Below are 12,653 nucleotides of genomic sequence, written 5' to 3' on the forward strand. Positions count from 1 at the left end.
TTTTTTAGCTGTTTACCCATACAGATTTAAAAAGAAAAAAGAACTCAAACAAGTAACAGTGATTAACAGTGATTTCCGCCAAGTTTTCTTATGGTACCCACATAACGATTATTTACACTGTTCTGTTAAACGAGAAAAGAAAATTAGAAATTTAAATACATTAAAACGATTAAGTTCGTGAAATTTAACGCAGAAAGGAACTTAGTTTAATTTTCAAACACTGCCTGAGAAAAAGAGAATCGGAATACAAATTTAATCAGCAATGACTTATAAATTCATTTCTCTTATTTGATTGCTCAGCTTGAAAGATTTGAATCTGTTATAACTATTGAGTTCGAGAAATCTAACACAAAAAGGAACTTAGTTTAATTTTCAAATGTTGCTTGAAGAAAGGAAAATTGGAAGACTAATTTAATCTACAAAATCTCGTAAATTCACTTCAAACTACAAGTTTTGTTTCTCGAATGCATCATTCTTTAGGAAATAAAATATTAATTTTTGTAAAATTAATGTTATTAGAAGTAAAAAACAACAACACCGTTCTTTCGTCACAATGTCAATTTAAAAAATAAATTATTTAAATTGCATGTACAGTGGTGGCCAAAAGTATGGACACTTTTTGAAAGTTTCATGCTTTTCAAGTTTGTGTGCTTGTAGAATATATTAATTTTCACTTAAATACAAACGTTTATATATCAAATTGAAGGTAATTTAATGTAGAATTTAATAATAAATACAGTATTACAATATCTGTATAACAAAAAACGTTATGCAATTAATAGTAAGATCTATCTTAGATTTGCATTTTTTTAAAGTGATACTTACACAATCAACAATTAGTAGGATAACCCTTAATTTTTAAGACAGCTTCACAGCGTCTTTTCATCTAGTGAACGAGTGTTTGGAGTTCATCTTTCGTAATCACATGGTGCCAAGAATCAATTATAGCTTCACTTAGTTGTCTTTTNTATTAAATTCTACATTAAATTACCTTCAATTTGATATATAAACGTTTGTATTTAAGTGAAAATTAATATATTCTACAAGCACACAAAGTTGAAAAGCATGAAACTTTCAAAAAGTGTCCATACTTTTGGCCACCACTGTATATATAAGTAAAATTTTATGGTATTTAATTTATAATTTTAGACAAATGCTAGAATTTATTAAGCATGCGATTAAATTGAGGCTTGCTTGAATTATAAAATAAAATGAGAGCAATACAGGATTTATTTGCTGAAACTAGTACTGAGAAGATTAATTCAAATATTAGTTTTAGACGCTGTAGAGCCCTCGTACTTAATATATTTGAAGAAGATTATAACCAGTAACATAATTATTTCATTATTAGATTTTATTTAGACAAAACATACCTGATATACTATGATTCAATTAAAAAATCACAATTGTATCGCGATTCCAAATTTTTTTTATCATTGATCTGAATTGGAAGCTATTAAAGAGGCATTTTTGAGGCACTCTCATTCATTTTTCATCATAGCACTTTTCAAGGTAATTTACATATGCTAAATATTGTGCATGTTTAAACAAAGCAAAAACTTACTACTCACAATTGTAAAAGTTAATTTTCAAAAGAAAAAGTCTTCCTTCATAAGACCTAATTTTTCTTTTAATACAATTTAAAAAATATATAAACTGATATGTGCTCTTAAAAACTTGAAAAAAATGTACATAAAAGACATTTTATTACATTACCTTTTTGCTCATGATAATTACATAAAAATCGTTATAACATGAGCGCTCTGACCATTAACTATTATTCGTTAAAGCTCAGCATTTATATTTAAGCACAGGTCATTTTCTTCTTTAGAAAAAAGTAAATAGTGGTAATAACATTATTTGACTATTGACATTTATTCTAAATAAAACATTTGGGTGACTCAGGGGATAGAACGCTGGCCTCCCAATAAGCAGTCTTTTGTTCGAATCCCAGCTGTGGCTGGTCGATACGAATAACGCACTCGGCTTGCACCGACCGCAGTAGTGACGTAAAATATCCTCGGTGATAGATGGAACACGAGTTAGAGTCCGTATGTGATCAGACTAACCGTGGGAAGTTTTCGTGGTATTCCTCTCCGTGTAAAACAAATGCGGGTTAGTTCCATCAAAAAGTTCTCCTCAAAGGCAAAATTTCGCCTAATACTTGATCTTGGGCTTCCCTTGTCCTCTGGATTGGGTTCAAAATTACAAAGTTACGCACTTGGACACTGGTAGACGTGAACCCAAACATTGGGTCGGTTGTTAAACGGCAATTATAAAATAAAATAAAACATTTGAGACCTGGTGGCTCATGGGATAATAAAGACCTCACCTCATTTGCTCGCTTGCAAATGAGGTGAATAGAGTTAAATTCCAGGTCCATTGCACCGATCATATTTGCGCAAATGCGGGTTAGTTTTATCAAGAACTATTGGAAAGCCGTGGTGGCTCAAGGGATAGAGCGTTCGCCTTCCAATGAGGTGAATCTGGTTTCCAATGAGGTGAATCACAGCAATGGCTTGTCCATACGAATTCTGAAAACGACCATAGTGCTGACGAAAAACATCCTTAGTGGTAGACGAATCAAGGGTTAGAGTCACTTAGCCCTCAGGCTAATCATGGGAGATTTTCGTGGTTTTCCACTCCAAATACGGGTTAGTTCCACCAAAAAGTCCTCGACGAAGCAAATTTCTCCCAGTGCTTGATTCAGGACTTCACTTGTCTTCTGGGTCGGGTTCAAAATTACAAGGCTACGTAGTAGTACACTCAGGCTTAGTAGTAGTATACTCAAAAATCGGGTCGGCCGTTCAACGAGGGTGATAAAATAAGATAAAAATAAAACTGTTGTAGTCAGGGTGGTCGCAACCGAGAAATTTTTTTAAAGAGGATCGCAAATGTTTCATGAGACAGTTGGATACAGAAATAGGCTAAAAGTTTTAATTTCACTTAGAATGAAGTTTGCTAGTTTTAACATCTTATATTGTTATATATTTCTTAATTTACAAATGTAGGAGTAATGTAGGAATGTAAAAATGTAAGAAGGTATGAATAGGAAACGGTAAAAACAAATCTAATTTGTTTCATCAAACACGATCACAAAATCTCTGACTGAATCAAAACTTGTACCACAAAATCACTTATTAAATTTACTATAGTTCGTTCACCAGGTGTTGGCACTTGGCTCCACCTCCTCGGTCGAAGAGTTCATTTCCGCGCGAGAGTAAGAGGTAAGACGTCTCCGCACTTGAAATTGAGACAACCCTTAATGCGCCCCAAACGCAAACAGTGAATTCTTTTTCAGTCACTTACTTCGCTTTATCATCAGCTATTATACCTTTCGTTACTCTAGCTAATTAAATATATTGTTACAAAATGTCTCAAAAAGGACCAACTCTTCACTCAAAAGAAGGAAATATCATCAAATTTATGAAATATTTAATGTTAAAAAAATGCACATTAAGATTGCGAAATAAGTATTTTAGTCATACGATCGCCAAATATCAACCTTGTTTAGGATTGTTCACTACCTTCTCCCAAAAATAACGAAATAGTATCATCTTTGGATACCACGTGATGAAGGCGGATCCAAGTGTGGATCCATTAAATCCCTTACCCGTCTGTTACTATTATGATGATTAATAAATAGAAGCTCTGTTTAAATCTGCTCTCAGTTATGTATGTTAAGCACAAAGATTTGAAGTTATAAGTATTTGTTTATTCTAATCTCATACTTCATTTCATTTTAATACATAATGTACTGATATCATTGCACATTTTTACTCACCATTCTTACTGTCGACAATAATCGTGATGTTATATCAATTGATAATACCCACGACTGTTATCGTATTCGGTATTAACCGCTGTCGGAAACGGTACTATTGATGCTAATACGTATCGTACAAAATAGAATTCTAGATATAACATTATAATACGTATTTAAAATATGGTTATCACGATTTTTAAAAAGAATATCTATTCATCAAGATGTAACCTTCAAGTGATATAGCGTTTGTAAAAAGTAATTAATCAATTAATAGATTTCTAAATGAATTATTAACCTATAAATTTTAACTCTTTCATCGCGAAGGACGAGATAACTCGTCTTCCAGATATATTCACTGTGTGCTAGAGACGAGATAATTCGTCCTCCACACAAAGTTTTTGAATATATAGTAGCGCTTTAAGCGAATTATTTAGCACATTTAGTATAGATTATTATTTTATTACTTTTATGCCTGCAAACACAAAGTGAGAATTGTAACGGATTGCAATCGATTTATTATTGTTTAAAGTTACAAACATTAAATAAACAACTTGGAAAGAAATTTGCGTTTAGCGCAGAAAAAAGCAAGACAAAGGCGCGCTTATGCCGCCATGAAAGTGTTAACTAAATGCTCACCGCAAATAGAGCCAAAAAAAAAAAAATAATGAAAAAAGAGATCCTGCATTAGCTCTTGACGTAATTTTTGATTCGAAATATTCCTTTTGACATTATGTAGATAAGGATTGTTCAGGGTCATCTTTATAAAAGCGAGATCGAGACTAGATTAAACTACTACTTTTTATATTCAGACAATTGACTCGTCTCTCTGATTAAATTTTATTTTGCCAGAGTTAGCTGTTCAGATTGTTTCGATTTACCTAAAACATTCGTTCACTGCAGAGGATAAAAGAAAAAAAATTCTCATGTCAAGATGAATATTTGGGATTTTTTACTGAATTATTATGTTTATACCACTGTACTAGGCAGTCTGATATTCTATATTTATAGGTGAGTTTGTTTTTTTATGATCTATATATTATGTTTTTATGTCCGGTAAGCTTAACAAGTAAATCAATAAATAGGATAAGATCAAAATAAGTAAAATACAGCTCTAAATACATCATTAACAAAAGTATTTTTCCTCAAAAATGAAAAGTTTCTGACTTATTTTTTTTAAGCACTTTAAAAGTCGAGCTAATGTTAGATATAATGTAAAACCAATGAGATCTTTATGTTATGGTATACCCCTTACTAACGTTAAGGAAAAAATAAGATTGCTGTATAATGTGCGCAAAATAAAAAACGGACCGCCCTTAATAACTTTTGATCTAATGATCGGATCTTCATGTTCTAGGACTCATTCTTAATGTTTGAAGGGGTTGACCTTAAGATTTAAACGCTAAAATATAAATATCATATACATATGTATGATATTTATATTTAGATGTTAAGAATTTAGGACTTAACTTTTTAAGTAACGATTTAAAAGTTAAAATATTCCTAACACCAGAATTTTTTTTTCTTCCATACTACAGTACAATTTGGCATCTATGTGGATTATTCGGTTTCAAGGCTGTTTTTCGAAGTTTCTGTCATAATATGAAATTATTATTTTTTGTGTGAATAATATGCTATTTTCATAACTGTTGTGAATGTTACAAATGTTATTCATGACTTAAGTTTAGCTTATCTAAGGCCATCGCTGTCCATGCTTATTCAGAAATTGGCGCAAAGCGTCACTTTGGAGGAATTGAACAATTTTGCGGAATTGAAAAGCCTTTGTGGTCTAATTTTTTAATATTTAAAAACTTCCTCCAATGCTGCATCATCTGGGCTCATAAAAAACTGAGCAAAAGCTGGGAATTAGGCAGTAATTTTGATAATTTTCATCTAAGTTGAAAAATGCAGCCAAAAATTGGCAATTTTTAAAAAAGTTTAATAACTTTTAAAATATTTAAGTTATTTATCCATTGTTCAGCCCAAATAATTCTTCACGTCATGATGAAGTACTTAATTTAAAATCATAACATTTTTTCGAGTGTTAAGCACTTAAACTATAGCTTTTTTTTTATTTTCCTTGGCGACAGAATTTCGAAAAACAACGTTAAGATCAACCAATGCTTGTCTTTGAACCTAATTAATTCTAAAATTGATTCACAGATATATAACCAAGAATCATACCTTTTGGGAGGAAAGAAATGTACCTTTTATAAAACCAGTCCCATTCTTTGGATCCCTGTGGTACAACCTAAAAAAGGTAAGTGATTTTCATAGTTTAAAAAAAAACCANTTTGCGGTGCTCGCCACTCTCACCAGTCTTACCGCCAGCTTGGCGATTTAAGATCTTCAGGTAAAAGCAACCCTGTGATCCTAGTGATATATATTCTGTCCTTCAGAGGAAGAACAGCCACTTACCTTTTCAACTTTTTCACTAGCTAGCTTGGTCGCAGGACGACCCATAATGTTTAATTTAGTTTATGTTATATTGATGTTTGTGTTCATGAAATAAATAGGCTTTAAGAGAAACCCGCATTTCGTACTCACTTCAGACTCATTCTTAATGTTTGAAGAGGGTGACCTCAAATATGCTAATTAATTAACGCAGACGATATTTTAAGATACGAAATCAGGCACATCTCTGAATAAGCATACCCTTTTTTCGACTGTCTCAGATTTTTGACCTACAAGATATAACCACAATCAGGAAAATATGGTTCCAAAAGTTTGGTCAGAAAAGCGCTCCGAAGTTTTGATCCCTTAATGTTAACTTTAGTTTTTGCGTATTTCGTTATAGCTCGAAAACTTTTCAGTAGAATTGAAAAAAATTCGGCCACAATTATAAAATTTATTAATCCAATAATGATTGCAGGAAAAAAATAACCTTTATTAAATATTTAATTTTTTCTATTATTTAATTTAATAATGGTCGAAAAGTTTTTGAATTGTAAGGTAGACAATTTTTTGCATCATTTTAAAGAATATAATTTTAAAAGGCAAACTGCAAAATTTGAGCAAAATCGGTCGAATAGTTCCTGAGAAACTGAATTTCAGGAAAGTCAGATATTTAAAATTCGATTTCACAGGAACTATTCGACTGCTTTTGCTCAAATTTTGTATTTTGCCTTGTAAAATTATATTCTTTAAAATGATGTAAAAGTTGTATACTTAACAAATTTTTTTTACTAATATTAAATAGAATAATAAATATTTAATAAAGGTTATTTTCTGCTTGAAATTATCTTTGGAAAAACGAATTTTATATTTGTGTGCAAAAACTTTCAATTTGCTTAAAACATTTTTGAGATAAGTTGAAATATCCAAAAAGTAAAGTTATTATTAAGGGGACCTAACTTAAGACGGATTTCCTGACCGAAGTATTGGGACCTTATATTTCAGATTACGGCTACCCCCTATATTTTGGAGGTCAAAAATCTGTCCGTCAAAAACAAATCCGTCGAAAAAAACGGTATGTTCATTCAGAGAAAGTAAGTTTTTGACAGCTTTCGTATCTTAAATATAGTCTGCACTAATTTGTTATTATGAAAAACGTTATAATATAAGTATGTTTGAGTTATAGAAAGTAAAATAATTGAAGACACAACTTTTTAAATTAAGATTTAAACGTTAAAATATAAGTATCATATACATATGTATGATCCATAGAAATTAAAGTAATTTAGGATTTAACTTTTTAAGTAATGATTTAAAAGTTAAAATATAACTGTTCCTAACACCAGAAATTTTTTTTCTTCCATACTACAGTACAATTTGGGATCTATTTGGATTATTCGGTTTTAAGGCTGTTTTTCGAAGCCTCTGTCATAATATGAAATTATTCTTTTTCTTTTTTGTGTGAATAATATGCAATTTTCATAACTGTTGTGAATTTGCAAATGTTACTCATGACTTAAGTTTAGCTTATCTAAGGCCATCGCTGTCTATGCTTATTCAGAAATTGGTGCAAAGCGTCAATATGGAGGAATTGAACAGTTTTGTGGAATTGAAAAGCATTTGTGGTCTAATTTTTTAATATTTAAAAACTTCCTCCAATGCTGCATCATCTGGGGTCATAAAAAAACTGAGCAAAAACTGGTAATCAGGCAGTGATTTTGATAATTTTCAGCTAGGTGGAAAAATGCCGCCAAAAATTGGCGATTTTTAAAAAAGTTTAATAATTTCTAAAATATTTAAGTTATTTATCCGTTGTTCAGCCCAGATAATTCTTCACGGCAAGATGAAATACTTAGTTTAAAATCATAGCATTTTTTCGAGTGTTAGGCACTTAAAATGTGATTTTTTTTATTTCCCTTGGCGACAGAGCTTCGAAAAACAACGTTAAGATCAACCAATGCTTGTCTCTGAACATAATTAATTCTAAAATTGATTCACAGATATATTACCAAGAATCATACCTTTTGGGAGGAAAGAAATGTACCTTTTATAAAACCAGTCCCATTCTTTGGATCCCTGTGGTACAACCTAAAAAAGGTAAGTGATTTTCATAGTTTAAAAAAAAACAGACTTCGAATAATGGTTGATATTAAACATAGAAGATAATTTTTAAAAAGGAAACCTTTAAACACGAGACTTGGAATTTTGTATTATCATTTCTCATATCCTTAAACTTACCTACAAAACAATATTTTTCTGACACAGGTTAATCATAAAACCCTCCAACGTAAATTTTACATAAAAATATTTGTTGCTGTTGTCGTAGACCATTAAGGCAAGAGGTGCGAATGCTCTTGTTTTCCAGTGGTGCCATCTATGGCCAAGAATTTCAACTTTTGGTACACCCATACGTCACACCCGTTTATAGGGTGGATCCATTCATTCCCGTAATTTTAACCTGAACCAGAGAGCGATTCATCTCCAATTCAGTACCCCCAGAGGTATAATTTTTCATGCGAGGACCTGGCGACTCAATAGATTTAACGTGCACCAGTCACCATTTACTACACGGAGAGTCTTCTGCTGACTGGATTTGAACTCCCGTTCTCACGAACGTGAGACCAGCGCCCTGCCAACCAGGATATCCCGGACTAGATACAAATATTTAACAAGAGCAAAACCGTGCACTTAAATATTTGTTATTTGCAAAGAACTAATTTAACAATTTTGGTTTGCTCGGCTTTTGAAATTGTAACCTCATAAAAATGAAACTATATTTAAGGAAATATATTTCCCTACCTATCTTGGAAAGCCGAACTTTTAATTGATCAAACAAATGATGTATACTAGTGGGCTGCGCCCCCTGCTCGCTAACGCTTGCCAACCCCCGAAAATTGCTACGCAGTCTTATATGGTTTGCAAAGCAAACCAAGATCGCTTCGCTCGCTACTAACTTAGGTACATTGCAAATACACAAAATTCTAAGAATTCAAAACAATCATTCAAATCCATACAACAGCTTTTTTTTACAAAAAAAATTACATCTGTTTAGTAAATACTAAGTCATTAAAATAAATTTGAATTAAAAAAAATGACATGTAATTCGTTAAACCTATTAGAAATGCGCTATAGTATAAAATCTTAAAGCGTAACAGCACGACTGAGACTCATTTTTCAATGAATAACTAATAACAATAAGACAAATAAATTCGTGATATAAATCAAAGATCGTCAAATAAATTCACAATACATAAATTCGTGAAAAAAAGCGCTTTCGACAAAATACTAAAATAGAGATCTATCGACAAAGACTACTCACTTCTGCCTAGCTTAATGTTATTTCAGTTTCCGTTTTTAAAAGAGCTTTATGTTGAGCCAGTTTTTGGCATGTGACATTTTTAGCGGAAATCATTGGTCGATTTTCTAGTGTTGCCATTCGGGGAGTTGTAATGAGGCTTTTTTTTGTCACCGTGTAAGAGAAATATATATATATATAGATGTAAATTGTTCTTGATTAATTATTGAAATTTTTTTGCTCTAATTTTCATTGTTTACATTCGTACAAGTTATTGAGGTCTAAGGAGAATTGAGGCTTGCAGAAAATCTTTTTATAGATCTTATGCGGTAATAATAATAAAAAATATAACAACATAATATTTTTTATTATTTTTATCTATCCCTAACTGTACTAAAAGCTCATTTTCTTGTAACATTTTTCCTATTAATAAAAACTGCAAAATAAAGTAAAATAATACTTTAACAGTTCAGGTTTAGCCTAAATGTGATTTCAAAGGACTATATATTTACTAGTGATTCACGGTACGCATCATTTACAGTGATGCATACACTCATCAAATTTCTGTTACATATTGAGCGGTTTTCGGGAAAACTCCGTACTTCAGTCTCGTGTCGCACTAAGGGTACCGTACTGAGGGTACTAAGTCATTAGGAATAGAGGTCGTGGGTTAATAGTTTTGTCTTTATCTTGGCATAAATTGGCGAGAATAAAAAAGTCGGCACCTTCGTTCCTCCATTGCACCCACATAAGCCTACACACATTATCGCGAACTGAAAAGATTGAAATTAATAGTACTTTTTTTTTTTTTTTTTGAACTGATAATTCCGATTCTGAAATAAGAATAACCGATTCAAAGCGTGACAAGCCCGCCATAGACTTTACTTGGTCAGATCAAAATGGAGGAGTTTTCTTGGAGTAACAATTTCTTCCCGGTAACCATGACTGGTGCAGTCGATCCGCCTCTCTCAAATATTAGTACGCCATGGCATCCACATCAGAAACGTGCTCTCGTAGCAGAAGACAGCCCCAGACTTTAAGTCTGGAGGAGTTTTCCTCAAAGCCGCACAGTGCTACCAATGTTTGATGTTCTACCACTGGTCACTGGGAACACTTCCTAAACAGTCATTGAGTTTACACCTTTCTCAACAGAGAACTACTATATTGCTAAATGGGGAACCCTAGCGTTCTTGGAGTTCCTTTGTGGCTACGATCCCCTAGATTGCTAGATCAGAGAATACAGAAGTGAGAAAAATATTGCTTGTGTAAAATAAAATTATGCGTGTAAGTACACACCCGAAAATGCGGCAAAGCGAGGCATCCCAGGCAGGAAGTTACTCTATGCTTTGCTTCTCATTAACAAAACCAGACAAAAACGTTCTTTCTCAGAATTAAAATAACTTTTTTCCCCCTGGATTCGGATTTCTGACCCCCAAAATACAGAGGGTAGTAGTAACCTGGGAAATAGAATCGAAATATTTTTGGTCAGGATATCTGTTCAAAGTTTGAATCCCTTAATGCTATTTCTACTTTTAGCATATTTCACAGTATCTCGAGAACTTTTTAAGCGAATTTAAGAAAAATTTTCACACAATTATATAATTTCTTTTTCCAAAGGCAATTGTATTCAATAAATAACGCTTTGTAAATATTTTATTTTATTAAATAATTGTAAAAAAATGTTGAATTGTAAGATATAAAATTTTTTACATCATTTTCAGGAATGTAATTTTGCATGTCAAAATACAAAATTTAACCAAAATCGGTCGAATAGTTTCATATAAATCGAATTTTAAAAATAAAATTTTTTGATCCCGTCCTTAAGATTAACGTGAAGATCCGATCATTAAATCAAAAGTTATTCCGGGTGTTCCGTTTTTATTTTTATTTTATGCACTGTACCTAACAACCTACCTACAACAACGCTGAAAGAAAGCATCATTGCTGCTGTTGCGGGCATTCTTTGAAACTGAATATTGAGCGTATGAACTAACTAGATCACCATTAGAATGTGCGAATGTAATTAGTACATTGTAAATGTAATTGTAGTACATTAAAATTGTAGTACATTAAAATTAGTACATTGTAATGTAAATGAGTATATTGATCACTTATAATGTGTACCAGAAGAGTTACTGCATATTTCCGTGTAGTACACCGAAATCTTGCCAATAAACGTTTCTTCAAAATCCAATTGTTTGTTCAAAATTTAAGCTTTTTCTTATATGATATTAATTTTATGCATTAGTAATCTCACATATTTTTTTATGGGAATTACACATGCTTCTGTTTTACTTTTTATAGAATTTAGAAGACTTGGATCTTGAAAGATATCAAAAGATAGGCAGAATATATGGGTATGTATGAACATTTGATTAAAATAAAAAATAAACTGAAATTCTTTATAATCTTTTAAAAATGTAATACTTCAGAATTATATATTGCATCAAAGACCGAAGAACAAGGATACATTTACTTTTGCGTTCTTGGGAAGATACATGTATTTAAGTAAATGATAAGGCGCTTCTTCCAAAATTCATTAATTTGAAATTATGTCTTTTAATAAACAATCTGCAATGCTTCTAATTGTTGGGAATTCATAACCCCCGATTTTTCTCTTTTTAGGGAATCTTATCATCAAAGTCTTCAGATAGTTTACTTTTAAATCTTAGGTTGCGTCTATTTTCGCTACATATTATATCTTAGGTCTTAAATATTTTATTGTCAGAATAAAGATGAATTATAAAATCATGATTATGAAAAAATATTTATTAATAGTAAGTCTACTGCTATTAAACTTCTCCAGGTTTCAATGTTAGTGAAAACGATAAATTTGTCACTGAACTTAAACATAAACTCTCTAGCATTTTTTCATCATTATTTATTAAATAAATTTTATATTATAAATTTTTTTAAAATTTGAGACTTTTTTTTTCAAAAAAGAGTATATTATTTTTATTAATTTTTATTTTGCAGATACTATGAATTGACGAAACCATGCATGATAGTAGCTGAACCGGAAGCAATCCGTGATATTTTTGTGAAGGACTTTCAAATATTTCCAAATCGTAGAGTAAGTATCATTTATGCATCGCTATCAAAAAATAAATGAAACTAAGTCATGATAATTACGTAATTATAATAGTAATAAGAACGTACTTAAAAAAATGAAACAGCATGCAGGAGACAATCCAAATTTCT

The 12,653-nt window shown here is 31.5% G+C and overlaps 1 protein-coding gene across 1 annotated transcript in view; it reads left to right on the forward strand.

Moving 5' to 3' along the window:
- Positions 1-4,527: 4,527 nt before the first annotated feature.
- The window catches only part of LOC107448092 (cytochrome P450 3A18-like), a 31,159-nt gene continuing 23,033 nt past the window's right edge, over positions 4,528-12,653 (forward strand). Inside the window, exons 1-4 of the mRNA XM_043046500.2 lie at positions 4,528-4,774; positions 8,158-8,254; positions 11,757-11,809; positions 12,429-12,525. Of these exons, the coding sequence (XP_042902434.1) occupies positions 4,698-4,774; positions 8,158-8,254; positions 11,757-11,809; positions 12,429-12,525 (324 nt within the window). The 5' untranslated portion in view covers positions 4,528-4,697. The remainder of the gene's footprint in view (positions 4,775-8,157; positions 8,255-11,756; positions 11,810-12,428; positions 12,526-12,653) is intronic.

This window comes from Parasteatoda tepidariorum, chromosome 8, assembly GCF_043381705.1.
Source record: "Parasteatoda tepidariorum isolate YZ-2023 chromosome 8, CAS_Ptep_4.0, whole genome shotgun sequence".
NCBI classification, from domain to species: domain Eukaryota; kingdom Metazoa; phylum Arthropoda; class Arachnida; order Araneae; family Theridiidae; genus Parasteatoda; species Parasteatoda tepidariorum.